The sequence below is a fragment of the Tribolium madens genome, unplaced genomic scaffold, assembly GCF_015345945.1.
Source record: "Tribolium madens isolate multiple individuals breed KSU strain unplaced genomic scaffold, Tmad_KSU_1.1 Scaffold_91;HRSCAF=231;Tcas5.2_LG7, whole genome shotgun sequence".
In the NCBI taxonomy this organism is placed as follows: domain Eukaryota; kingdom Metazoa; phylum Arthropoda; class Insecta; order Coleoptera; family Tenebrionidae; genus Tribolium; species Tribolium madens.
In genome coordinates, this window is record NW_025401063.1 from 6,681,117 (window position 1) to 6,705,580 (window position 24,464).

A 24,464-nucleotide genomic window follows, 5' to 3' on the forward strand; every position below is an offset into this window, starting at 1 on the left:
TGAAATTAGAAAATTGTGATGTTTTTTGAGACAAAAGTTGCATTAATACATAAGTGTTTATTAAAAATGCACATACAGTACAATTAATAAAAATTTCTAATAGCTCGTGCTCAGTCTTTTGTAAAATAAATATTCCTATATTTAAATGCCACCAGGGCTAATAAAAACCTACATATTACTTTTTTTCTTAAAACTAAGTTATATCATAGGTAAGTGACAATATACATACTATATTTTGTGTATAACACAACATATAACACCTATAAATAGTTAAATACAAAAATATGGTAAACATTCTCTATCAATTGTCCCAAAACAAAAATCTTTTTACTATTTGTGAAATATTTCTCTGAAATTAAAACAAAGTTCTTAACTGATGGTGACAAAAAAAAATTTGAAAAAATCAATTCAGAGGTCCGGAAAAATTTGTTAAATCATAAGTAACTTTCCAATAAATAAAAAATAACAATCGGGATTTAATTTCTTTTATCACAGGCAATTTGAGGCATACCAATAAAAGACTGCAAAGTAATAAAGGGTGTAAAACGTAGACAATTTACAGAATCGTTGGTCTGATATTGATATAATAAGATAATGTAATATTTCGGTACAAATTTCATCAACGTTTAATTAGACATACCGAAATATTACTGTCCAAAATCCATCAGTTATAAGTTCAAGGTTAATATACTTGTTAAATTTGGATATTGTTCAAACATTAAAATCACTATAAACGTCTACATGTTATACTTTCATTTAGAAATGCAGTTGACTATACATACTTGCATTTTGTAAATATTTCGTCTATAATATCCAATCAACAACGTAAAAAGAATTATCACTAAAACTGATATTAAATAAATATCACGCAACTTTTTTGATAACAATAACAAACAATGGCTAGTGTATTAATCTCAATGCTGAGATGCGCTGTCATGCTCTAGTTAAAAAATGATTTTTTAACGCTTGACATATTATATTACATAATGGAAGCAGCACAATCTCGCAGTAACAACACAACATAACAAAAGTTTACACTAATAGCACCCAATATTATGCACAAAGAAAATTAAAATAAACCTAACAATAACTTAATTTTTTAAAACGTAACTCTTGCCAAATAAGAGTAACAATGAGATATTGAAAGATTTACATTTTTTAAATCGATATTTCCCCTTGTGGCCCCAATACATTTCAAATGCACTAATCCAATAACTAGGTTAAAAAATGTTAAAAAACTTATTTGAGCACATTTATACAAATCCCAACAAGTAAGTACTTTTCATACAAAATCACTACTTAGAAAAGTTTTTGAACATTTTTAACGCGTTGGCTGAAGTCTCACTCAACAACTGCGCAAAACAGAAACGAATTAATTTGCATGAGTGTATTGCAAAGAAAAACTAGCTAAAGATTTATTTCAGTGTTTGGAAACATTTTAGTTTCTAAATACTAAATCATTTAATTGATTTTAAAACATATTAAAGCTCGATTGTCGACCGCTTCTCCTTATTAATTAATTAAATGATTCGATATTCAGAAACGAATGCTGGAAGTGTGTTGAAAAAGCGCAATCGTTTTGTAAGATTCCTAGTAGCGTAATACGTATTATTGTAGTGTCACGTGAAGCGTGCTGAACACATAGCATTATGACGGTGGCAGATCATTGGAGCCAAGGGGATCATTTTCTCATAGAATTACACAGCACCTACAATACCTTTGACGGGATCCTCCGGCCGAAGGTGGTGGCGTAACTGGTGCAAAGTAAGCGTGTACCTTAATATTGGGTAAATGGTTCTATAAAAAAATCAAACCAATGACGAATCTATTTTTCTATTTTTACAAACTCACTCTTAATCGTTTAATTCCAACCCGGGTGATAAGTTGACAATCATAAAGTTCGACTCGTTGTAAATTATGGCATGATATTAAGTGTTCGAGGGAAGCGTCGGTAACCAGGGGGCAATTGTCTAATTCTAAAACGGTGAGGTTTTCCGCGGCGCACGGAGACATCGACAAGTGTCTTATGCCCTCGTCCGTGATTAGCTCGCAGTGAGAGAGAGTCTGAAAATTTCAGCAAGAGAATTATTTAAAGAACAGCATTTCTAGCAATTTTATGAAACATTTTGGCTATAAAATAACGATGTGATTCGACAGAAAATTTAAAGAAGTTGGACGTTAGTGATTATAAAAGAAAAGGTGCAAATCGAGTACCTTACATTTTGAAAACTACTTATTTTTGCAATTCGATTTACTATAGCATTTTTGAATAGTACAACCAAAAAACTCACTAAATATTCAATCCGGGGGCAACCCATGGCTAAGTGTATTAAAGTGTTGTCTGTAATCAAAACGCATTCGTCCAAGTCCATTTTCTCTAGCCAACGGCAACTCTGAAGATAGTTTTAAGTTATCTCCACTTTATATAATCCAAAAACTTACTCTGGCAAGTGCTAGAAAACCTGCATCAGTAAACTGCGAGCATCCAGCGACTTCAAGCGTTGACAAAAGCGTACACTTTTGAGCCAACGCTATAAGCGAAGCATCTGTCAATGCCGAGCATCCTGAAAGACATAGATAGTGTAACTTTGGACACTTTTCAGCCAAAGCTTGCACAGCCTCGTCTGTTATGTTCTGAAAATAATCCCAATCGTTACGACATCAACAAAGTGAAATTCAAACTTACACAACAACCAAGTAAATTAACAACTTCTAATTGATCGCAGAACCTAGCTAGACAAATAACAGCTCGAGAAGTGATCTGTTTACACCCTTTACTAATAAAACTTTTCAATTTTCGGCAACCTCGCGCTAACGCTTCCACTCCATTTTCTGTTATGTTGTTCGACCAACTAATATTGATGTGAGTTAAATTCGGACAACCATCACTTAGTGCTTTTAAAGAATTGTCGGTTATCGCCGAACAACCATCTAAATTAAGTTTCTGAAGTTTAGAACAGTGTTTAGAAAACGCCGTGCAAGAGGCATCAGTCAGTTTTTTACAACCGTTGAGATTTAAATCTTCGACATTTGGGCACAGTTGAGCTAGGGTTTTCATGGAGCCGTCTGCGATAGACTGGCAACCACGGAGTGACAATTGACGTAGAAAACCGCCACATCTTCGAGATATATTTTCGATAATGGGACCCTAAAATCCATCTTTGAAACGCAGTCACTTCAAAAAAACTTTTTACCTCTACGTCTCTCTGAAAGTCAAACAAGTCGATTCTTTGCCAGTTTGAGCCGTCTAAAGCCAGGACATTCCATGCTTTAGATACTTGGGCACAACGACATAACGATACTACATCTATGTAGGAAAAAATCCGAAGTAACAGCTCCTTTGGCAATTTCTTGTTAATGAGGGCTTCGTCATCAGACAGCACTTTAGTTAACTAAAATGACCAAAGTTTCGACTTCAGTGCTTTTACATTTTTTTGTGCAAAAAAGCCAAACACGATCGTGTTTGATCAATTCTGCTTCAAATAGACAAAAATCTAACAAAACATGTCTACACTACTAGGTGATCGATTCAAAAATATTTTGAAATTATAAGAAAATAAACATGCAATTTTTTACAAACCTGTTGTTTCATCGTATCTACAGCCATTAGTGAATTGGTTTCTTTGCTAGAGCCTTTAAAATGTTTTTTACTTCGCCACCAACGGCGTGCTAGATTAGAAACAGTTGCACTTAGTTCATTATTCCCTTCCAGAGGTGTTGTGCGAGCAGACTAACATGCAAAATAAAGACATTCAAAAAAACTCAAAAAAATCAACAAATCAATAGCTTACGAAATAAACAATACTTTTTTGGATGTTTGTGACGGCATAATTATGCACCCTAAAATGTGTCGGTAACGAAATAGTAAAATAAAAAATGAAGTCGCTTTACCTTCTCCCAGCCACTAATTATGCTAATTGGTTAGTAAAAAAATGAAAGGCGAAAAATACATAGTGTAAGAAAAAACAATAATCCTTCATTGAAACCTTTTGTGTTATTAGTATTACATTTTTTACTCACAAACAAACAAGAGAAATTATTATTAAATCGTTTATTAAAAAACACAATTACAAAATTTTATTTTAAATCGTTTACATAACAGAAGATAAAGTGCAATTATTAATTTTCAAACACACAAAATTGTGTCAATATTCCAAAGCAAAATTTCGAAATTTGGTATTTACTTTTTCAACACAGTTTTTGATTGTTTTAGATAAGTTATCATAACAATTTAAACCCAGAATTCTAGTTTATCGTACTCAAATAATTGTAAATCATTTGTATAATTAACTCTTCCGGTTTCTAACAGCTGCAAAACTCTTGACTCATTCACAAAGCATATAAAAATGTAACGCTTTTAAGAATACTGTTGCTTCTGAAAATGGAAATTAAATTGTTTCTAACTAGTTTTTTAATATAATAACATTGTAGCCGACAGGTATTGATTTTATACACTGCATCTAATGGATAAAGTTTTATATTACAAGACTCGCAACACCTATAATTTTATAAAACTTTGTTAGCTGGGTACTTAGATAGAACTGTCATAAATTAAACTGCTTTGTGTATTTTTAATACACTATCAATGCACTTTGAGAAAAAAAAGTGTCCAATCTCCGACTTTCTGTGGACTCCAAATTTGCTTTAGAAAGTGAGGTATAAGAAAAATTACTCTGAATAATAATTATCGACCTAAAAATAATTTTCAGTTGAAATTTCTTCACGGTAAGTACATACAAATAGTTAAAAAGAAACATACACCACACATTCAAGTCACTCCAACACAGCTACACACCAATGTCTTGTGTTGAATTGTGTAAATGAAAAAGACAGAATCTATAAAATTCACAAACCTTTTAATTTGCCACAAATCCACCATTTAACAATATAAGGTTATTGTTAAATCTGCGGACGAAAAAATTACTTCCAAAGTTAGTCAATTTTGCTGTAAATGACCTGAAATAATTTAGAATTAATTTTGATTAAAAATAAAAAAGTGGCAACTAGTGAAATTACATAATGGGATCCAGATGCCGTGTCTATTACATAGAATAGTCCTAAAAGTCCTAAATTGCATTCCTAACTGGGTTTGTACTGTCATTAACTTACATAAGCTGGCGGTTTATTACCAATTCAATTTATTACAACTGAAATATAAAATACCAAATCAAATATGTACAAGCTTTTTCATTCATCTAATTTTCGAAAATAGATCGTTCATAAATATAGAAAAATGTACACATCTAATCGAGCATTTAATTTATCGATTGAAAATAAATGCCAAGAATACCACTCACTAAAACCTCTTCGTATATACGAATGAAACAGTTTTCCAGGAATTTTCATACAATAAACATAATACCTAGAATAACCTGACTAATCCTAATTTTCGATCATGTGAATACATTTCAAGACGCAGTATGTTAAAATTTCTAAATTTCGCATTGAAAATTATTCCCACTTCCATTCATTTATATAAAAACTAAAGCGCAAAGAGAGTAAAAAATATTATAATTAATTAATTAATAATTAATATTATTTATTATTAAAAATATTATATAAAAATATTGATGATTTCGAGAATTTAATGTTTATTTATATTTTTGATTCTGAAATAATTAAAAAGTTCCAATGCTAAAATAATGCTAGTCATTACTGTTCATTATACATATTGGTAACAAAGATATTAATCAAAAAATCATATAAATAGTTACATATGTAACAAATAGGTATATATTTGTATTACAAGGGAGAAAAGTGTATCTTTTCCTCCCACAGAAAACACCAAGGAAGGAAAAGACACTTTCCACCAGTGTAATACATACATATAATTTTTCCTACGACCCAACAAGAAAAACTTCAGAACTAACAATTTCTCTTTATATTCGCCAGCGATGAACTTTTCATTCCAATGACTCAGAATAATAAATAATTTCAGATTTGCTTGTTTCAAGTAAAGCAAAAAATGTTTTTCCTCTAGTTTTAGCGTAAAATCAAAGATAAAAAATTTTTCCACTTGTAAACTCAATCCGAGGACATACTGTATATTTTTATTGTAATTTTGGCAGATGAGAGAGGTAACATTTTTACCTACTTGGGAGGTAATTAAACACTTTCCTTTCTGACATTTGGGTAGAAACACTTACTTTCCGTTAGGGTCGTTGGAAATTTTAATTTTAAAAAATAAAACATCAAAAAATTATATTTATAAAAAAGACAATAGATACTCACATCCAACAAACTGCTGTAGAATTTATATAATTTAGATGTAAGAAATGAATTGTTAGAAATTAACAATGCGTATCCTTTCTCATTATAAAGTAACTGGTTTTAAAAGTAAATTATATTTCTAGTTATGATATATTTGTACCAGAAAAAGATGATTAAATCAAAATTTCGGGATAATTGTACGTTTTTCAAAGTTTCTCATTATTATCCAAATTAACAAGAAATTATTCTTTTCGAATCAATAAACAAATTTTAGGAATTGGATTCAATAATAGAATACTGTAAATTTAACAATTATTCTTTTAAACTGTTGATTCTTCGTAAAGAAAAATAGAATTGAGCCAAATGCCAAAAATAAAACTAATAAATGTTGAATAAAACTTAATATAATTTGATAACAAGGAACAGTATTTTGGTGGTAATTATCATAAATAAAAATAGTTCTTAAATGTAAGTTAAATTAGTGAATAATTTAAATCCTGAACATTGAACAAGTTCATGAAAAATTTTAAGACGTAGAATTCGAGAGATGTCATTAAACGGCGGACATGTTTGCGACGAATAGTACGAAACACACTCGTGAACAAAGAAAAAAAAATCAAAACAATTGCATTTGCAACAAACAACACACCAAACCAAAGTTACCCCAAAAACTAGCCGAGTAAACCAGCAAAAAAACGTTCGTGCTCATGCGGTGTGCCAAAAAATCGCAACGAAATACCAACTTTGACGTTTACACAATCAGCTGATTTACATCAAACAGTCGAACGTGAATAAAAACAAAGTTCGGCAAGTAATTTCGGACGCGTTCACAAAGCTGCGATTTGCCAACATACCTCAAGTTTATTCCTACCCGCATAAATCATAGTAATGGGGGCGCAAAGTGTGCGAAATGTGTGTTTTCGCTGGGGCGAACTCACAGAACGTGCACTCGAGATGTACTGTTGCGGGACTGCTAATACAGACGGCCTTGGCTGTAGCGCTCCACCGACGAATGAGAAGTCGCGGATTTGTTTATGACCCCCACCATTGGTGCCGGCACGATCAAAACAAAAACAAGCCGTTTTCGCGGGACGACGGCGAGACTGCTGGGGGTCGATGGACACAAAGAACTTGCTTTGGAGCGCCGCGACGCCCGATCGAGACGAATGGTGGCGGTGCCGACGGCGACGGCGGCACTGCAACCAGCGGATATCGATCGGAGCGCTGGATCGGCCGCTTGCATGTGCAATGCACCTGTTATTAGATTAGGCTGCTCTGTAAAAGTTTTGGTTGACGCCGTCTGGGGTACGTGATTCCTCGAGAGCCGATTAATGACGGGGGAAAGCGGGTTGACGATTCTTTATTTGGTCGTTACCCCGACGGTGCACGGGAATGACCCCACAAGCGTCTTCAGGATAAGCGCAAAGCGATAAGATAAAAACGCTCCTCCTCGTATACCAAAGTTACAGAAGCTCTCTAAATGTCTAAAGAAAGAAATAAATCACTTTCAAAATTTGTCTCAAAGTAATTATCCAAAACAACCTTTGAGATTATTTTATTTAAAAATTGCCTAAAATTATATATTTCCCCAGTTAGATGCGTTTTCTTCTTTTCTTTCGTTTGTGTGTTTAACTGCTCTTATAGTCTGAGTTAAGGACTAGAATTTATTTAAAAAAATGCAAAAAAAGCAAAATGCTCAGTATCAAATGTGAAAATATACTCAAATTGCGTTAAATCTACTTTTAGAGCTTTAGTTTTTTTTTTTCTTTCAATAGCGATTTCAGGGTTGTAAAAGAATAGTAATTTACGATATTTGTAAGTCCGGTAATATTATGAATATCGAAATAAGTACTGGAATAGACTTACTGGATGTAAGTATATTATAATAAATTTTTGTAATAATACATTTGCTATATATGTGACTATAGGTACATACATACATTATGCTACTCATAATTCACACTTATCATAAGTCACAGTTCTGTCTATATTATTGTTGTTGGTTGCCAGCGTTAGTATCCCCGGGACACCATAAGTCACAGATCTGTCATAACAAATATAAATTTTGTAAGTAAAATAAGTGTTTTATGTAGATAAAATGTCATATTCTACTCGCAAATAATGGTTACGACTCGTTTTTAAACTTCAATTCACCTTCCTGAATAATAATAGCCATCATTAATACGCTCGTTGAATAATATACTATTATCTCATGGTGTTTCAAAAAAAAAATTGTCAAAAAGGTTTGATTTGCCGTTTTGTGTTAAAAATAAAAATCCGGTAAATGTTGATTTTGTAATAGATCACTTCCCGGACTCAAAATAGAGTCGGAAAGCTTAATTTACCGGGGAATATGAAATAAAACAAAAACAAAACAAACCGGGAAAAATCTGAATGTTTTTACTAAAAAACTAATTTTGTTACATACATAATAGGCAATACAAAAAGTTTAATATTAATACAAAAAGTACATTTTTTAAATACGGTTACGTGCGATTCCAAAATTACTAACAAAAATCTAATTTAAATTTTTTGAAAAAATTCAAAACGGCCTCAACCACACTGCATATGGAAAAATTCTAATAAATTAGAATTAATAAATTTATAATAAATTTAATAAATTATTATAATTTAAAAAATAAAATATCGCGTATCACGAAATCAAAGTGCAGTTTTCCTACTATCAGGGAGCTATGGACTCAAAAAAATACATAGGTACACAATAAGAACTTAAAAAAATCGATTTTATTGGGAAGGTAGACACTGAAATTTACATAAACTAAGAGCGCAACAAATAAAATAAACATTTTTTTGACTCATTATTCTAGGGACCGTATTATTAAAAAATGCCCCAAGCCATCATTTTTAAAAATATGACAATACTTTTACAGGTTAATGTGATAATTTTTTGGGATAGATGCTCAATAAATCAAAATTGCTCACAATAAACTGTTCAACTTAAATCAAAGAAGTGTTGTCATAGTTAAATAAAAATAAGTTATGGCTTTTTTAGAGTTTTTTAGAATACAGCCTAATAATAGAAAACTTTGGGCTTTCGTCTTCCAAGAGTTTTTCAAAATGTGGCAAATACCAAATAATGAAATTAGGTTTACTTTTTTAATCATTTAGGATCATCACGGAATAAAACCAACTTGATAAGTAGTGAAACAGAACTGTAAATACTTCATAAATAAACATCAAATGTGTCTAATTCAACACGAATAATAATTGCGATAATAAAAGCCTAAATTTAAAATTTGGTCACACTCATTTCATTAGCATGATATCTGAGGTAAATGTTACCAGACAACAAATTAGATGTTTAAAAATACCAGTCATGTTTGTTGTGCGATGATATTTTGAATTTATAATTCATTTGTGGAATTTTTTCGAAATAAAAAAGCAATCAGGTAGACCATTTTATTAGAGGTAATTAAATTCGGCAACATTTCTTCGTTCGAACAATTTCTTTCGTCGGTGTGCTTTGATCTACGACCCTTCGGACCGAGAAACCTCCAATATTACAGTATTCAGAACAATACATTCCCGGAGGTGGCAAGTTTTGCCATCGACTTGCCTCGGACAATGAATCCTCAAACAGCGTACATCTGTCTTGCAGATGGGGGTATAAATACGAGAAGGTTTGTTTGATGTAGTGATCCTGGTATTCCGATTGCATACCACTGTTATCCAAAATCATAATTAGAAAAATCATCTAGGGAATTAGTAAAAACTCACAAATTGGGAACGCGTTTCAATGACCTCGACATCAGCCTCACCGGCAACACATTTTTGAATATTTGTCTATCGAACATTGTTTTATTACCGGAAGACGGAGGCAAATCGAATTCACCTTGCTGCAATTTTCACTACAAACGTATTCAAATTGATTATTATTACCTACGTTGTAAAACGTGAGTGTTTTATCGTCAGGTAGGTCTTCATGGTGTATATATTCGGACTTGTAGACAGTTAAATAAGGGTCTGTCCATTTCCAAAATCCCTTTGTGTGAGGCTGGATGGCTGGTTGTTGCTCACAACCCAGCTTACTCACCTAATTAAAATTCAAGTAGTTAAATAGACACCAAATAGAATAATTAATTAACTTACATGACACTTTGCTGTAACAACAGGAGCTTTAACTTCTTCTATGCTGGGCGGGATGTAATTCATTCGGAATGAATCTTTCATTTCTGAAAGAGGAAGCGCTATCGGAGGAGGAGGATTAACAAACAACTACAACAACATGAGAATTAGTCAAGAAACAACTTAAAATGAGATACCTTTTCTTCCACATTCCTTAGATATTCCAAACACTGGTTTTGTGGCGGTCTGAATAACTGGTCGGGTAAAATAACTTTCCGCGGGTATTCCTTGGAATACCACGTTTCAAATTCCTCATTTCTGATGGCAAGATCCTTATTTAGCAATTCTCGTTTAATTGTTGCTTTGACTCTCTAAAATATCCTCAAAAAAGCAGACTTTTAAAATTGCTTTGTGACTCTTACGCAATCGAATTCCTGGGGCACTTGTGGGATAAACCGATGACACTTTCCAGTGGAAGTTTCATGTTTCTTTGCTGTGTTTTGAAAGCTGATACAATTTGAAACCATTTTACCTCAACTCATTCTTGAATGATTAAACTGGTTACCATAGAAATCTCAATTTAGTTTTGTGTGTTTTGTCAGTTAGGTATTTCTTGGAACTTGCCGTTTTAATAATTTACAATGTCGGGAACAAAAATTTCTGATAAAGACCAAATTAACCCATCATCTGCGGAAAAAATTGTATCGGCTTTAAATGTGAAGAGTACTGAAGCCTTCTTTGCTGATCCGTTAGTCACGGAAGCAATATCGAACATCTCGACTCCCTCTGCAGCCTCAGGAGGATCTCCTCAAGATTTACACAAAGAAAGACCCTCTGTTACAATCGATACATCTGGTGATAGTCTTAATAAAAGTTCGGCAGACCACATGTCTCACTCGACAGTACACTCAAATACCACTCAAGCCAGCCAAGAGACTATCAACACGGGGTCAACAGTAACCTCCACTACTTCAGTGGAGACCACAGAAGGTGCAGAAAAGTCTTTACAATCAATCTTGTCGAAAAAAAGTATTAGTCAGACCACACTTAACACCATCAGCCAAGCCTCCAGTTTGGGGACACAACTTTCAGACGTCACAATGGACTCAGGTAGAATAGAATTTTTTTTAGACGGTATTGAATTAAAAATATTGAATTTTCGCCTCAGGGAGACGCAGTAGAGCTTCCCAGAAAAGATTGAGTAATGTATTTCGACGCCCTTCAGCGCCTACAAGTAATATGAGTTTTAGAAATCCGTTAGATGGTAAAAAGTCGAAAATTGTAAACTGAATTTAATGTTAAGCCTTAGATATGACAAACGCCGAATTAGTTAGTGCCGTAACTGAATTAGAAAAAAGTGCAAAACATCTGGAGCTAGAAAACATGGTTTTTCTTCATTTTTTAGAAAAAAATGAACCATCGCTAATTGAAGGTTTAAAATAAAACTCTAAAACATCTTAAATATGGAAAATTTAGGCATGGACAATGTTCTGAAAACTGTTCAAACTATGCAAGATCGCACCTCGGTCTCCTCTAAAAGACTGACACTAACGAGAGCTTCGCGACAGTCAGAGTTTTTGTCATATTCAACAAGTTCCATAACCCCCATGACACTAGAAAAAGAAGGACCAAGGTATGATTGTAAAATTTATTAATGATCTACATAAGTTAGAATAAGATTTTCCCCATCCATTATTACACCATCAGTTATAAGTTTTTCAAGACAGTCTGCAAGATTTTTTGAAATTACCCCACTGTCGTCCTGTTTAAACAACCTCAATTTTTTTTCAGTTATCTTATTATTATCATTTCTCAATTTACATTCGTTTGCGATTGCATCAATTGCGCGCCCTAAACTCCAACTTTTTGAAACGAAAACAGGTGTGACTTGACCAGTTTCAGGATGCGTAACATTGAAATAAACACGGTCTGTGGTTGGAATACTGCTGAGCCCTTTAGCCTTACTCTTGATCTTCATAAGTTGTACTTTATTTGCCAAGTTTTTGCCCTTCTTTTTAGCCGCAATTAAGTTCTGTTCGATTTGTTTGTCCACCGCATTTTTAGCTTCATTAAATTGCCTCACAGGTGCAGCCCGTTTTTCCCTTTCTTGAGCAAAGAATTCCTCATCTGGTTCACTACACTGGGTAATATGCCGGTGTTTTATACAGAAATGTTTGTGACAATTGGAACAAAGCAAAGGTACCAAACTGGATTCGTGACAATTTTCAAAAGTGCACTTGTAAACATTTTCAATTCTTTGTGGTTCTACCTCAACGTTGGTGGAAGTTTCACACCCTTGCACATGCTTGTTGAAATGTTCAGAACAAAATTGTTTGCCGCATTTACATTGTAATGGGAGAAAATCTAACTGTTGGCAGTTTGGATGGGCACATTGTTGCCCCAAATTGGGGAGTTCCATCACTGATGTTCACTTAAAGCACCGAGGGCAATGTCGGTCCACTTTTGTTCTTGTTCTTTGAGAGTTAAGTGGATATCTCCGGAATCGGCCTCAGGATCGGCTAGTTCGTGCGTGGGTACGTTGATGTCGTCTTTAGGGAGTTCCTCGGAGCGCCAATTATCGTCAATTAAATCAACAAAATAACCGTCGACAGCCACAGAACTGTCCATTCCTGGAAAGTGAGGTTATGACACAATTGTAAAAAATTACACACAAAATAGGAGCATTTCGTCTTGAAATACTTATGAACAGTTATCAAAAGCACTTACTAAGATTGGTAGAACAAATGATTCGGCAGATTGCAAAAATGAACACAAATAATTTAGTTGCAAACTTTTTTAGTTCCGTTTTAATTTTTATATGGTTGGCTACACTGAATGTTGAAATTATAACGCAAACTTTAAATTTATTGTAATCTTTATTTTCAAGAATAAACATTACTCAAAAGACAGATTTAATAATGCGAGAAATGGACGATATCCAAGCGGCGTTAGATAAAATAAATAGAAAATGCTACATTACGAGGCATAAATTAAAAGCAGAACTGGAGGAAATGGCCATTAGAGAAAGTGAAATTCAAGAAATCAAAGATACGTTTGAAAGAATATTTATTAATAATGAAGTATTAGAAAAGTATACTCAAAAAAATCCGGCAGATCGATTTTGTAGGTAAAAAGCTTTTTCATTTTATAAAAACTATGATTTTTGAGACTTTTCTATTATAAGATTTATGGATGAAACTTTTAAAAAAACTCGTGCTACTACCGACAAACTACGTTTAAGAACAAGTTCTCTGAAAGTGCAATACCAGAAAATATGTGCTCAATTAACTCAGAAGAAGCTTCTAGGCGAGCATTTACAAGAAGTGGATTTTGAGCAGCTCGAAATCGAAAATAAGCATTTAAGGGAGAAAATTGATAAAAGGAATTTGTTGCTTCTTGAACTGAAAAAAATGAACGGCCACGCAAATTTATTGCTGAGCAATCAGAAGAAGCATCTGTTGAAAAAAGTGACCGATTTGAAAGTGTATCAAGACACAATTAAAACCCAAGAAGAGTTGGTCCGAAAAATCGACGACGAATGTGAGAAGGTTTCTGAAGAATTGGACGCAACTAAAGAAGAATACGATAAAATTAAAACCAAAAGTGAAAATTACGAGGTTAATTGAAATACGACTGCGTCTGTCTATCGTACCTTAGGTACCTTCTGTTTTAGAGTATGTAAAAAAGAAAGCCGAGTTGGGTCTGCTGAAGAAAAATCTAAAGATATGGGAGAGACGAAAACAAATCAAAGATGTATTTCATTACAAAAGTAGGAATTCATTATTTTTAATATATTTTTTTTTTTCAGATGGCACTTACTGCCTCTGTGAGAGAAATGAAACACGCGACAGGTTTGCCAACTGTAAAGTCATCTTGGTTTATGTGAGATTTTCGCAAAGTTGGTTGAGTTTGAGTCATTTTGTTGTTTTTACAGTAATCCTCATGATTTGCACCGAGGACGAGGATCAATTGAGAGTACATTTGAGTTCATATTTGAACGTAAAATGAGGCTTTCACAGTTATTATTGCATAAGAAGAGGAGCAGTCGCCGTAAAACACAGTAATGTAATTATTTCATAGAAAATGAAAAAAAAAACATCAAAATATTATTAGCATTTTTTATTCTATAATTAATTACTAAATAATATTCAGAACAATAAACAAACTTTAAGACAATTTAAGAACAAAATAGTATTAATAATAATGAACCGACATCGATTTTACATCACTTATTTTAAGAGTCAGAACTAGAGTCATCATCATCAGTTGAGTACCGTCTTGTAGAAGAAGAGCTATTTGTTGCGCATACTATTTCGTAAATACCATAACCAATTGCTACAAGTCCTGCTGTAATACGTAAAGCATTAAATGATACCGTTGCCACTGAAGAAGATTCTATTGAATCACGTGGTCTGAACAGTTGATGAAGACCTACTGGTGCCAATGATAAAGATTCGAGTGAAGATTCTGTTGAAGGACTTGGTCTAAGCAGTCGTTGACGCAATTGATTTGTTCTTTGTTCATTTAGAAGCTGACGTTCTCTTTCTAAATCAAATCTCTCTCTGTAAATTAAAAACCGTTCGTCGATTTTCTAAAAAAAAAACAATGGGAAATAAATATCCTAAAGTAATAATCGATAATCTTACCCTGGTAAGCTCTTGTTCGTATTCATTATGCAGATCAAGACTGCTTCCTAAGAATCTAATATTATGATAATTGTCAAGTGCTCTTGTTTTACAAGATTCGTGGTGATTATTAAGTAATAAAACTGACAAAAAATTATGATGCATTTGTTGATCATATAAATTGAAAGAAGTTTCAACAGCGTTGTTATGTTGATTTCTTATTGCAGTCTGAAAAATAGAGATATGTTAGTATATTTACGTAATTCTATAAACAATACAAAGTTTGCTTATACCTCTAGTCTTGTTTCAACTTGTGGCAAACCATCTCTAAGTATTTCAGTGTATATGTCAAAACGTCTAAATAAATCCTCTGCAGTGATTTCTTTTTCGTTAAAACGTTTTACTGCCAGATTTTCTGGTTCAAAAATGCACTCAACTAGTTGTTTAACATAATGTTTAAAATTAGCACTGATTTCTAAAAAGTAATCGTTTATTGAATAACTTCAGTTTGATACATTAGTATAAGTACAACATACCATTTAGATCTCCTCTAAAATTGTCGTCGGCGGCTACCCTCTCACCAGGAAATGGCAACAGAGAGCATTTAATTGGTTTAAATAAATTGCGCAAATTATCTCTTTGCCCATTTATTTCGTTAGGAAGTGTATCATGATGACTGTAAAGTCTGTCATGAAGCAAAGTCTCACCCCCTGAAGTACCAAATGGCCTTTCGTAAGGTGCAAGCCAGTCCCGGATTAAAATCCAAAGATCTTGGAACGGATAATCATCATTTGTAAATAATCTCCCATACTGACCAAACATCTATAATATATTTCGTTTAATTTTTTTTATTCATTAATGTTTTACACTTAATAAACCTCTAAAGATTCTAAATCATTTTGATTCAAATTGCGCATTACGTTATAAATTTGTACGGAACTTATCAATGTACTAAGGGCAAAAATTGTTGTCGAATTTTGTGTAGTGGTTTCATTGTCGTATGCACCTTGAGTATCAAGCAAAATGACTGCAATCTGAAAATCGGATTTGGATGTCAAAATACAAAACCGCTATGATATTGGTAAATACTTCTTCATTTGATGAGGGTTTGTGAATAGTGAAAACTTCTGGCCACATTAAAATACCATTCGTATGGGCACTAGACCCATGTTCCCACGAAAAACCTGATAAATGCGAGCCATGTATGGGATCCAACCAATCAGAATTAGGATCAATTGGAGAAGTCCCATGCTAGAGTTTATAAATAAGTAGTAGATGTGCACTTTTTTGTCATAATCAAATATTGTCATACGTACCCTTAATTTCAAATATCTTAAAAAAAAATTTAACAAAAAAGATTTGCCTTGTCTGAAAGTTCCTGCTATTGAAATAACACAGATCTTCTGGTTTCTAATTTCCGGTCGCAAAAGAATACTTTCGAGAGCATTTACATTTAGTCTTATTGAATTATTTTCATTTCGATCTGTGTTAATTATTTGAACAGCCTCAGTTGCCATTATAAAGTAATTCTAAAATACGTTATTACGTTATAAAATAAAATCCACATTGTTTTGAATTAGTTAAACTTAAAGAAGTTACTAATTCATAAAAAAAAAACTTACATTTAAATTTGCTACAATATTACTATCCTACTGTAAGTATTAAATATTGCAACTTATCGAATACACATCACACAACTAGCAAAAACAATAGATTTTCGGATACTTATATATGACTTATCTAAGGTTAATAAAATTATTATCTGTAATCTATATAATCTATAATAATATAAAATATTAGCCATCAAAATGTCTTTTCAAATAACTATAGGTAAGTATAATTAAAAAACTTCTTGGTAATAGTATATTTCATAACGAGCACGGAAAGTGACACATAACGGCATAACGCACAAGTGAGGAGTCTTATGCACGAAGCGTCAACCGAGTGCAGAAGCCCCACGAGTGAGTTTTAGATTCAGATTTAGTTTAGTATCAGATAAACAAAATAGCAACATACTTGATAACAGTAATTACTTATTACATTATAACTATGCGTTATAATAAGGTACAAATTTTTGACAAATGAATAAGTTTATCAAGTTTCATGCCTACTCAATTGTTGAAATTGACATCTTTCTTATTATACCTATATAGTGTCGTAGAAAAAAAAGTAAACTTAATTATAAAGATAACCCGCTTTTAGCGTAAATTGTACCATAATCCAACATCCAAACTCTAATCTCCTTTTAATCATTTGACGCGATAGTTATGTGGTGGTTATCTGTGATTGTAAGTTTAGGGGAAATCCCCAATTTCCAACAATCGGTTAGATGATCAAGGCTTCGATTAGAACTCATGATCGTTTTATTTTATCACTCAATATGACACTACCTAACTAAAAATAAACTTGTGCTAATGATAAAAAATGTTATCTCTATGTGCTGATGTCTGAATAAGTATAAATTAGCCCAGAAATTAGGTAGATGCTACTTTTCTTTCATAGTAAACGATGTAGGCAACTAATATTACTCATTTATTCACAATTTCCCACTTGCCGGATTTCGCGGCAGCTTGACAATCTCACTCACTTAAAGTGCTTAAGTCCTAACGAAGACCTAACCTCACTTTTAATCCATGTGTTCTAAACGAAGCGAAGCACATTATTTATTTTAATTTGAAGAAGTAAACTTTTTCGTAAGTGATGGATTATTCTGTAGGCAGTTTGTCCGATTTAATAACTGGTTCGAATACCCCCAATAAGAAGAATGTAATCAGAAAAAAGATAAGTCCAAAAACTCGAGAATCAAACAAACATTCTTCGAGTTTCGCTTCTCAGGAACCTGATGAAACATCAGATTTTCAATTTCAAGAACAGAAGTCGGAAAAGACACTCAAAAAGAAAATCAAGAAAAAAGCTACAAAAAAACTCATGAAACCGAATTTACAGGCAAATGATGAGAATGAGTCTTTGGATTTTCAAGAACAGAAGTCGGAAAACAAACTGAAAAAGAAAAAGAAAATCAAGGAAAATAATACAGAAAAATCTGTGAAACGTGAGTTACAAATAAATGATGAGAATGAGTTTTTGGATTTTCAAGAACACAAGTCGGAAAAGAAACTGAAAAAGAAAATCAAGGAAAATAATGAGGAAAAACCCGTGAAACGGGAGGGACAGACAAGTGATGAGGATGGGCCTTTGGTAAAAAAAAGCAGGAAATCTATGAATGCGGAAAGACGTATTAAATCAAAAGAAAAGAAAGAAAAGTTTGAGGAAGATCCAGAATTACTTTCAAGGACAATATTTGTTGGAAATTTACCAATTAATTCAAATACAATACAGCTTAAAAGATTTTTCATGAAATATGGAAAGGTGGAGGCTGTGTGGATACGAGGAGTGCCTGTTGCGGATCCCAAGATTTCAAAAAAAGTTGCGATTATTAAAAAGAAATTCCATCCAGATCGAAAAAGTTTTCATGGATACGTAAGGTAACTGTTTTTATTAATTTTATATAATAATTAAAAAAAAAAAACATTATTTTAGATTTGAGACGAGAGATGAAGCTATCAAATCAACAGAAGCAGATGGTGTTCTGTACAAAGAGCACCATTTAAGAGTTAATATGAGTGACGCTAAAGACAAGCCAGACGAAAACAAAGCCATTTTTATTGGAAATTTAAGCTTTTGTATGAATTCTGTTTTGATTGTGCCTTTCATATATTAAATTTTCACACTTAGATGCAGAAGAAGATGACTTGTGGAAAACATTTGAATCTTGTGGCCCCATTTCCTCAGTTAGGATTGTAAGAGATAAGAAAACTGGAGTAGGGAAGGGATTTGGTTACGTGAACTTTAAAAATTCTGATTCCGTAACACTTGCTTTAGAAATGGAAAATGTTAAGCTTAAAGATAGGGAATTAAGAATCAGTTTATGTAACCTTAATGCCGCAAAGAAAAATAAAAAAACGGGTAAAGTGAAAGAGGTAACTTAACAACTTTTTTTCTACAAGGTAATAAATATATGTACAATTAATTTTTATAGATAAAGAAAGCCGGAAAACCCAGAACTAACAAAAATAAAGAGAAAAGTAATGTAGAACAAAATGATGTTAAAGAAGAGGTTCATGTAATTGGAAATCAAGCTTTCCAAGGTGTTAAGCATGCAGAGAAAAAGGTAATTACTTTTTCACAATCACACATTTTTCTTAAAACTGTCTTACAGAAAAAGAAATTCAACAAAGGTTTGTTGCAAAAGAAAAAGTTGGTTAAGCAAATAGCTCCAAAATGATTGTTTTATTAATTTCACTTTATTGTAACACTGGACAAGGAATGATCGTGAATAAATTAATTCGGGTCAATGATTATTTATTTGTACATACGGACTACAAAAACTGATTTAATATTTATTTTTACTTTCCAGTTCTTAGGTGCTTCTCCTTCATCTCACTTATTTCCATTTGATTTTATTTTTGTCACTTTTTTAGCTAGAACTTATGCGCACTTAATTTTTTCCTTAGGTGCCTCTTGGGGCCACCAACTAGGTCTGAAGGTCACCGCAGCTCCATCTCCCAATTTAATCTCCTTGAAAGCCAATGTTTTTGCTATTCTCAGCGAGGCCAGTCCTACATTTCCCTCTATGCCTCTCAACTTTCCTAAATTAACATTTTCTTGAACAATTTTTTCGTCTGGATATTTTGTGGGTATTTTGGTAAAGTGAAGAGGCATCAAACGTTTCCTGACCACACCAGTGTGATATACTCGTGCTGTTAGTTCCTGCCCCACGTAACAACCTTTATGGAAGCTAACACCATGTAAATAATCACAGTTACATTCAAGAGGGAAACATTCTCCTGGAGGCAAATCTTCAACTCCTTCTCCTACCCCTAAACTGTATCGCAACCAACGGTAGTTTTTGCCAGATGAATTTTCCGCGATTTTAAAAGTATCACCAAGTTGTTCAGCGACATTAACGCCACATTTTGCAATTAATCGAAAACCTAAATTTGCAACTCTTGGGTCGCGGTAAATCCACATGTCTTTATGAACTTTAAATGGGGTTTCCAGTGGTCGATTAGTTAATTTTTGATTTGAATTTAAGTCAAAGTTGTTGGTATTAAGTAAAACATGAATTTTTAACTCATCAGTTAAACTTGTAACGTCGATTTTACGCCTGACTCTGTATAGTTTTAAATGCTTTTGCAAAATATCTTCTGATTTAGTGTCACATTCAACTAAATACGTATTGTTTTCGGAACTACGATAAACAATAGCGTCGTAAAGAACTCGACCTGCGCTATTTAAGAACATTGTGTACATGCAACTGGGTCCTGAACTGATATGTTCAATATCGTTTGTGATTAATCCTTGAAGAAAATTTGAAACTTCGGGTCCTGATACCCGAATTAGAGTTCTATTATTTAGAGGTTCCAGGACGTGGGATGATAAAGTTGATAAGAGTCGCTTTAAAGGTAAGTGAGATAATATTGGTTTTAATTTTAACATTTTCGATAAACCTAACCTATAAATTTTGTCAATTTTTAATAATTCTGTACTGAAACACTTACCAACAATATATTTCAGCAAAATAAAGACTGTAATAGTGATTCTCCTGTGAGATTAGCTTTTAGTTTTGCTTATTTTTTGTAAAATTCAAAACCGTAAAATGTGAGGTTATACTAAAAATGACATCTATTTGTGTTTTTGGCGCTATTTTTAAAGAGAACTCAATAAAAATATAACTTTATGCGATGTTTAAATCGATTTATTATTGTTCTGAATAAACAACAAACGAACGGTTTAACAGTTCTTGTAGATAATGAGACAGTGTTTGTTGCACTAGCATACCAACCACTTTTAACATACGCAATCGATTTTATTATTAGATAAATCTAAATATTCCAAGGAATAAATTAATCCACTAAAGTGTTTCCAGTTTAAATGTTTTATAAAATTATGATGCACTGAAAAAATGGTTCATTTTGTCAATTTTTTAAGCAGTCTGGTACATACCTATACCTACGTACGATATCTGATTTTTACTAAGAAAATATCCGTTCAACTCTATTTTCTGGAAACAATAAAGTTGAGAGGTTTATTAATTTTTTAAGAAACTCTTGACGAATTATCACAATATTGCTTAGAGAAATTCATAATTCTTCCTATCATGCTTTATACTCTCAAACGTTCTTCGTGTTACGTAGAAAATTTTCAACGAATTTGCTTTTCTAATTTCTAAAAAGGTGTTGACTTGACGTAATCTCAATTTTTCTAATTTTTTTAAATCACTGAATGCATCATCGCTAATTTCTTAGAGATCGTTTGAGCCCCATTTCACAGAGAGCCTCTCAGTTTTCTTAAATCTGGGCTTTAGGGGGCTGGTTATTGACACAACGTACTTTTTAGTTAAGCGGCAAGTAGAGTTACTTACTTCCATTACCTAAACAAGAAATATGATTACTTGAATCCTGTGATAAGTCCTGTCAATTCTAAGTATGAAATTATTTGCAGGAGCTTTATCAAAAACTGAGTAGGTATGCAATTGATTGTAAACGGCAATTCACTGATATACTGTGATTACTATATTGTAATGCATCTTAAAAAATGTTTTAGAAAGGTTTGTACTGCAAAAATTTGGGTGAAGCAACTTGCCTTAGAAAAAAGTACATTGTTTTTTTTTTACTTGAACGTTAACATAACATATAAAAAAAAGTATAGGTACATACTGGACGTATTTATATAATATATTTGTTAAAAGTGACCTTATAATAATGAGAACTTATGTAATTTGCAAAATACTGAAGTTGCTTTTCCTGTTTTTAGAAAGTAGATTTAACGGAAATATCTTTTTGATGAACATATTCGTAAATAATACAAAAACGTATGTAAAACTGTAGAGTATGAATACGAGAATTCTCCAAAAATACAGAATGAAAAATATATTTGTTATTAAAAATATGACAATGAAAATAATATACCTACTCATCACTCATGGTCATGACGTCATGAGACATACTATCTATAGCGAGAAAAACTATGGAAGTAGGAAAATGACCGAATGAAAAAAAAAACAATATAAAAAATAGAAGAAAAAATTAATAAAAAATTTTATTCTTCGACACTGTCAAAATTTACGGTTTTTCTCCCGTGTAAGGAAGTTTTGACAACTGTTTGGCATTTCTCAATACAAAACGTCAAATTATTTTTAACAGATTTAAAGCAAGTTTAAGCCTTGTTGACTCTAATTCGAAGAATAAAATGTTGTATTCCACTCGTTTGAGTATAAATCGGACGCTTTATTCCACCTCGTAGATGGTAAACCACTCGTTACACTCGTGGTTATAAATCCACTCGGTCAAATAAAGAGTCCGATTTACACTCAAACTCGTCAAATAAATAACTATTATTTAATAAATTATTATAACGGGTGTTTTTTTTAATTTGGCGTCAAAGCTATTCATGAAAGTTTGATTGTGAACATGTTATTTACACATAAAATAAGTAATGTAAAATTACCTTCTAGGTAATTTTGAGAACTTAATGAACAATATAACAATAAAAATAGCAATAACATTCAAATGCTTTTGTGAAGCTTTTATTAATTAGAAATTAAATACATATTAAATTGCTACATGAAAAATAAAAAATACCTATAATTCCTATATCTTAATTTTTTTATTTTTATATTAATATTAATATTTATATTAATATGATTTTATAATGATTTTATATCATAAGACCATAGCAACACAAAAAATTTCCTAAAGTTTTTTCTCTCTTTGCTTTAATAAATTAGTTTTTTCTTTAAATCGTGATGTCATGAAATTTTCTTACCATACGGTATACACCACTCGTTGATTGAATCCGGGAATTATCACGTTTTTGACAATCACTCGAAAAAATTTCCGGAAACAATCAACACACTCGGGGTATACATATATCTAAATGAAAATTATGCTTAACATAGGTAATTTTTGGAAAATTTTCCAGTTTTACAAGTTCTGTGCGAAATGCAATTATCGCCTTCTTGTTTCTTGGAAATGCTGCATTTAAAAAGGCGTATGGAGGCAATATCAGCGTAGCGTCGAGCAGCTACGAAAACCGGGCAGGAAATTACCCTTCGCCGTTCGCAATATGTCAGACAGGACAAACATTGACGTCAGCTTGTGTAAACAATGTACTCATTATTACATGTGTCGCGCCTCTGAAACATTGACCGTAAAGAAATTGGATAGAAATCGCAAATTATCAACCATTCGTGTCCCTCTAGCCATCAAAAATCGAGCAGTGGAAGAATTTTTTAAAATGACTGAACAAAGGCTTTTGAAAGTTTCGTGATTTTGTCTAAAATAGCGCCGCAGTGGCAGGCAGAAATTAATTATTTCTTTCATTAGTAGAAGTTTATTAATTAAGGAAGCGCTTCAGATTCGTCTTGTTGTTTGTTCAGCGTCATCTCAACCCTTTGCCTCCACTCGGATGAGACCAACTTTAAAATGGAAACTTATAAGAACGGCTTGCACAACAAAATTAATTATGTATCTCTAAATGGAATATTCATTCACTTGTGTCAATATGCGAGTTATTAAAAATCATAAGGTTTTTTATCTTCGTAAAATATTCAAATGTTATTTTGAGACACCTAGATTTGATAACAAATTTATTATAATTAGTTATCTTTCGATTGAGCTAATACATCAAACGTCTAAAACAGGATTTAAAAGGCGTAGCAAGCACGCATGTGTATTAAGCACATATTTGATGTTTGCCGTGGAATCGCGGCAATAAAGAGTGAACTAATACGAAATAATCCCATTATTGGCGTCGTGACGCTGCATTCTTCTCTTTCTATTTCGTGCATTGGGATGGAGAGGACGCTAAACGTTCCGGTTGTTGATTAGATCGTACAACAGGTAACAGTCAACAGGCTCAAATATTTGCAAATCCGTCTCGAATGTAAATATCCTCGTCTAAACCGGGTGGATCTGTTGTTACAATGTCAGACAATGCAGCTAATCTACCTTTAATTTGATAGATACCTAGATTATAGGTTTGTCGACTTTTTTATCAACGAGAATCATCAAGCCTTTCGTCCACCTTGTGTAAAGTATCGACACCAAATGGGAATATTTTTTTATATTAATGTTTTTTTTTTGTTTGTGATTTATACTACTATATCTACTACCTCACTTCATACGCATTAAAAACCATAACGATAGCCTCACCTCACTTATATTAAATTAACATATTGTTAATTTTTTTTATAACCTGTTTACAACAAATATACAGTGTGCCCTCGGATAGGTGAAACGACTCTTGTAAAAAATAAATACAATTTGAATAAAATTTTTATTTTTTAGGGTTCAGCATTGCTTGCTTAAATACTAATTTCTAACATTAGTTTTGAAAAATCAAGTATGTCTTAGAAATTTTCATAAAACCTATTTTTTTGTAGAGTATAGTGTCTTTGTGTGGCAAATACGACAAAAAATTATTAAGAAAAGGTGTTTAAAAGCAACATCTACGCCCGTATACCAAATTTTAAAATCAAAA

At 32.5% G+C, this 24,464-nt stretch overlaps 7 protein-coding genes across 19 annotated transcripts; 2 read left to right on the forward strand and 5 right to left on the reverse strand.

Moving 5' to 3' along the window:
- Nucleotides 1-37: 37 nt before the first annotated feature.
- On the reverse strand, nt 38-7,349 carry LOC123011533 (F-box/LRR-repeat protein 20). 10 transcript variants are annotated; one of them, XM_044409004.1, is made up of 12 exons: nt 7,065-7,349; nt 5,110-5,147; nt 5,017-5,057; nt 4,854-4,956; nt 3,792-3,840; nt 3,581-3,730; nt 3,195-3,392; nt 2,687-3,148; nt 2,443-2,634; nt 2,292-2,393; nt 1,852-2,064; nt 38-1,797 (listed from the first exon to the last, which is right to left on the reverse strand). In XM_044409004.1, exons 4-12 carry the CDS (start codon nt 4,877-4,879, stop codon nt 1,690-1,692), a joined length of 1,500 nt encoding a protein of 499 aa, XP_044264939.1. In that variant the 5' UTR covers nt 4,880-4,956; nt 5,017-5,057; nt 5,110-5,147; nt 7,065-7,349; the 3' UTR covers nt 38-1,689. The 10 variants fall into 10 exon arrangements, with proteins under 10 accessions (XP_044264939.1, XP_044264938.1, XP_044264937.1 ...); XM_044409003.1 differs by having other exon boundaries at nt 5,017-5,147; nt 7,082-7,349; XM_044409002.1 differs by having other exon boundaries at nt 5,017-5,147.
- Nucleotides 7,350-9,632: 2,283 nt separating this feature from the next.
- On the reverse strand, nt 9,633-11,088 carry LOC123011536. The gene is made up of 6 exons (XM_044409015.1): nt 10,719-11,088; nt 10,494-10,667; nt 10,321-10,446; nt 10,115-10,264; nt 9,949-10,067; nt 9,633-9,893 (listed from the first exon to the last, which is right to left on the reverse strand). The coding sequence occupies exons 1-6, from the start codon at nt 10,821-10,823 to the stop codon at nt 9,644-9,646; spliced, it is 924 nt and encodes a 307-aa protein (XP_044264950.1). The 5' UTR covers nt 10,824-11,088; the 3' UTR covers nt 9,633-9,643.
- Nucleotides 10,872-14,396, forward strand: LOC123011530 (E3 ubiquitin-protein ligase BRE1-like). Of its 2 annotated transcripts, XM_044408998.1 has the most exons (9): nt 10,872-11,406; nt 11,465-11,560; nt 11,606-11,728; nt 11,773-11,929; nt 13,184-13,423; nt 13,481-13,913; nt 13,954-14,049; nt 14,105-14,178; nt 14,231-14,396. In XM_044408998.1, the coding sequence occupies exons 1-9, from the start codon at nt 10,938-10,940 to the stop codon at nt 14,358-14,360; spliced, it is 1,818 nt and encodes a 605-aa protein (XP_044264933.1). In that variant the 5' UTR covers nt 10,872-10,937; the 3' UTR covers nt 14,361-14,396. The 2 variants fall into 2 exon arrangements, 1 of the variants encoding a protein (XP_044264933.1); XR_006413152.1 differs by lacking the exon at nt 14,231-14,396 and having other exon boundaries at nt 13,970-14,049; nt 14,105-14,144.
- On the reverse strand, nt 11,931-13,151 carry LOC123011539 (anaphase-promoting complex subunit 13-like). Of its 2 annotated transcripts, none has more exons than XM_044409017.1 (2): nt 13,024-13,151; nt 11,931-12,926 (listed from the first exon to the last, which is right to left on the reverse strand). In XM_044409017.1, exon 2 carries the CDS (start codon nt 12,713-12,715, stop codon nt 11,948-11,950), a length of 768 nt encoding a protein of 255 aa, XP_044264952.1. In that variant the 5' UTR covers nt 12,716-12,926; nt 13,024-13,151; the 3' UTR covers nt 11,931-11,947. The 2 variants fall into 2 exon arrangements, with proteins under 2 accessions (XP_044264952.1, XP_044264953.1); XM_044409018.1 differs by having other exon boundaries at nt 12,574-12,926.
- Nucleotides 14,397-14,400: 4 nt separating the features above from the next.
- LOC123011532 (atlastin-like) lies at nt 14,401-16,629 on the reverse strand. The gene is made up of 8 exons (XM_044409001.1): nt 16,544-16,629; nt 16,238-16,450; nt 16,011-16,172; nt 15,800-15,955; nt 15,458-15,743; nt 15,215-15,396; nt 14,943-15,149; nt 14,401-14,887 (listed from the first exon to the last, which is right to left on the reverse strand). The coding sequence occupies exons 2-8, from the start codon at nt 16,436-16,438 to the stop codon at nt 14,531-14,533; spliced, it is 1,551 nt and encodes a 516-aa protein (XP_044264936.1). The 5' UTR covers nt 16,439-16,450; nt 16,544-16,629; the 3' UTR covers nt 14,401-14,530.
- An 863-nt stretch (nt 16,630-17,492) lies between these two features.
- Nucleotides 17,493-19,276, forward strand: LOC123011534 (RNA-binding protein 34). The gene is made up of 5 exons (XM_044409012.1): nt 17,493-18,406; nt 18,462-18,604; nt 18,657-18,901; nt 18,961-19,092; nt 19,141-19,276. The coding sequence occupies exons 1-5, from the start codon at nt 17,622-17,624 to the stop codon at nt 19,204-19,206; spliced, it is 1,371 nt and encodes a 456-aa protein (XP_044264947.1). The 5' UTR covers nt 17,493-17,621; the 3' UTR covers nt 19,207-19,276.
- Nucleotides 19,238-20,613, reverse strand: LOC123011535 (putative transferase CAF17 homolog, mitochondrial). Of its 2 annotated transcripts, none has more exons than XM_044409013.1 (2): nt 20,483-20,613; nt 19,238-20,436 (listed from the first exon to the last, which is right to left on the reverse strand). In XM_044409013.1, the coding sequence occupies exon 2, from the start codon at nt 20,418-20,420 to the stop codon at nt 19,410-19,412; it is 1,011 nt and encodes a 336-aa protein (XP_044264948.1). In that variant the 5' UTR covers nt 20,421-20,436; nt 20,483-20,613; the 3' UTR covers nt 19,238-19,409. The 2 variants fall into 2 exon arrangements, with proteins under 2 accessions (XP_044264948.1, XP_044264949.1); XM_044409014.1 differs by having other exon boundaries at nt 20,487-20,609.
- Nucleotides 20,614-24,464: the final 3,851 nt, after the last annotated feature.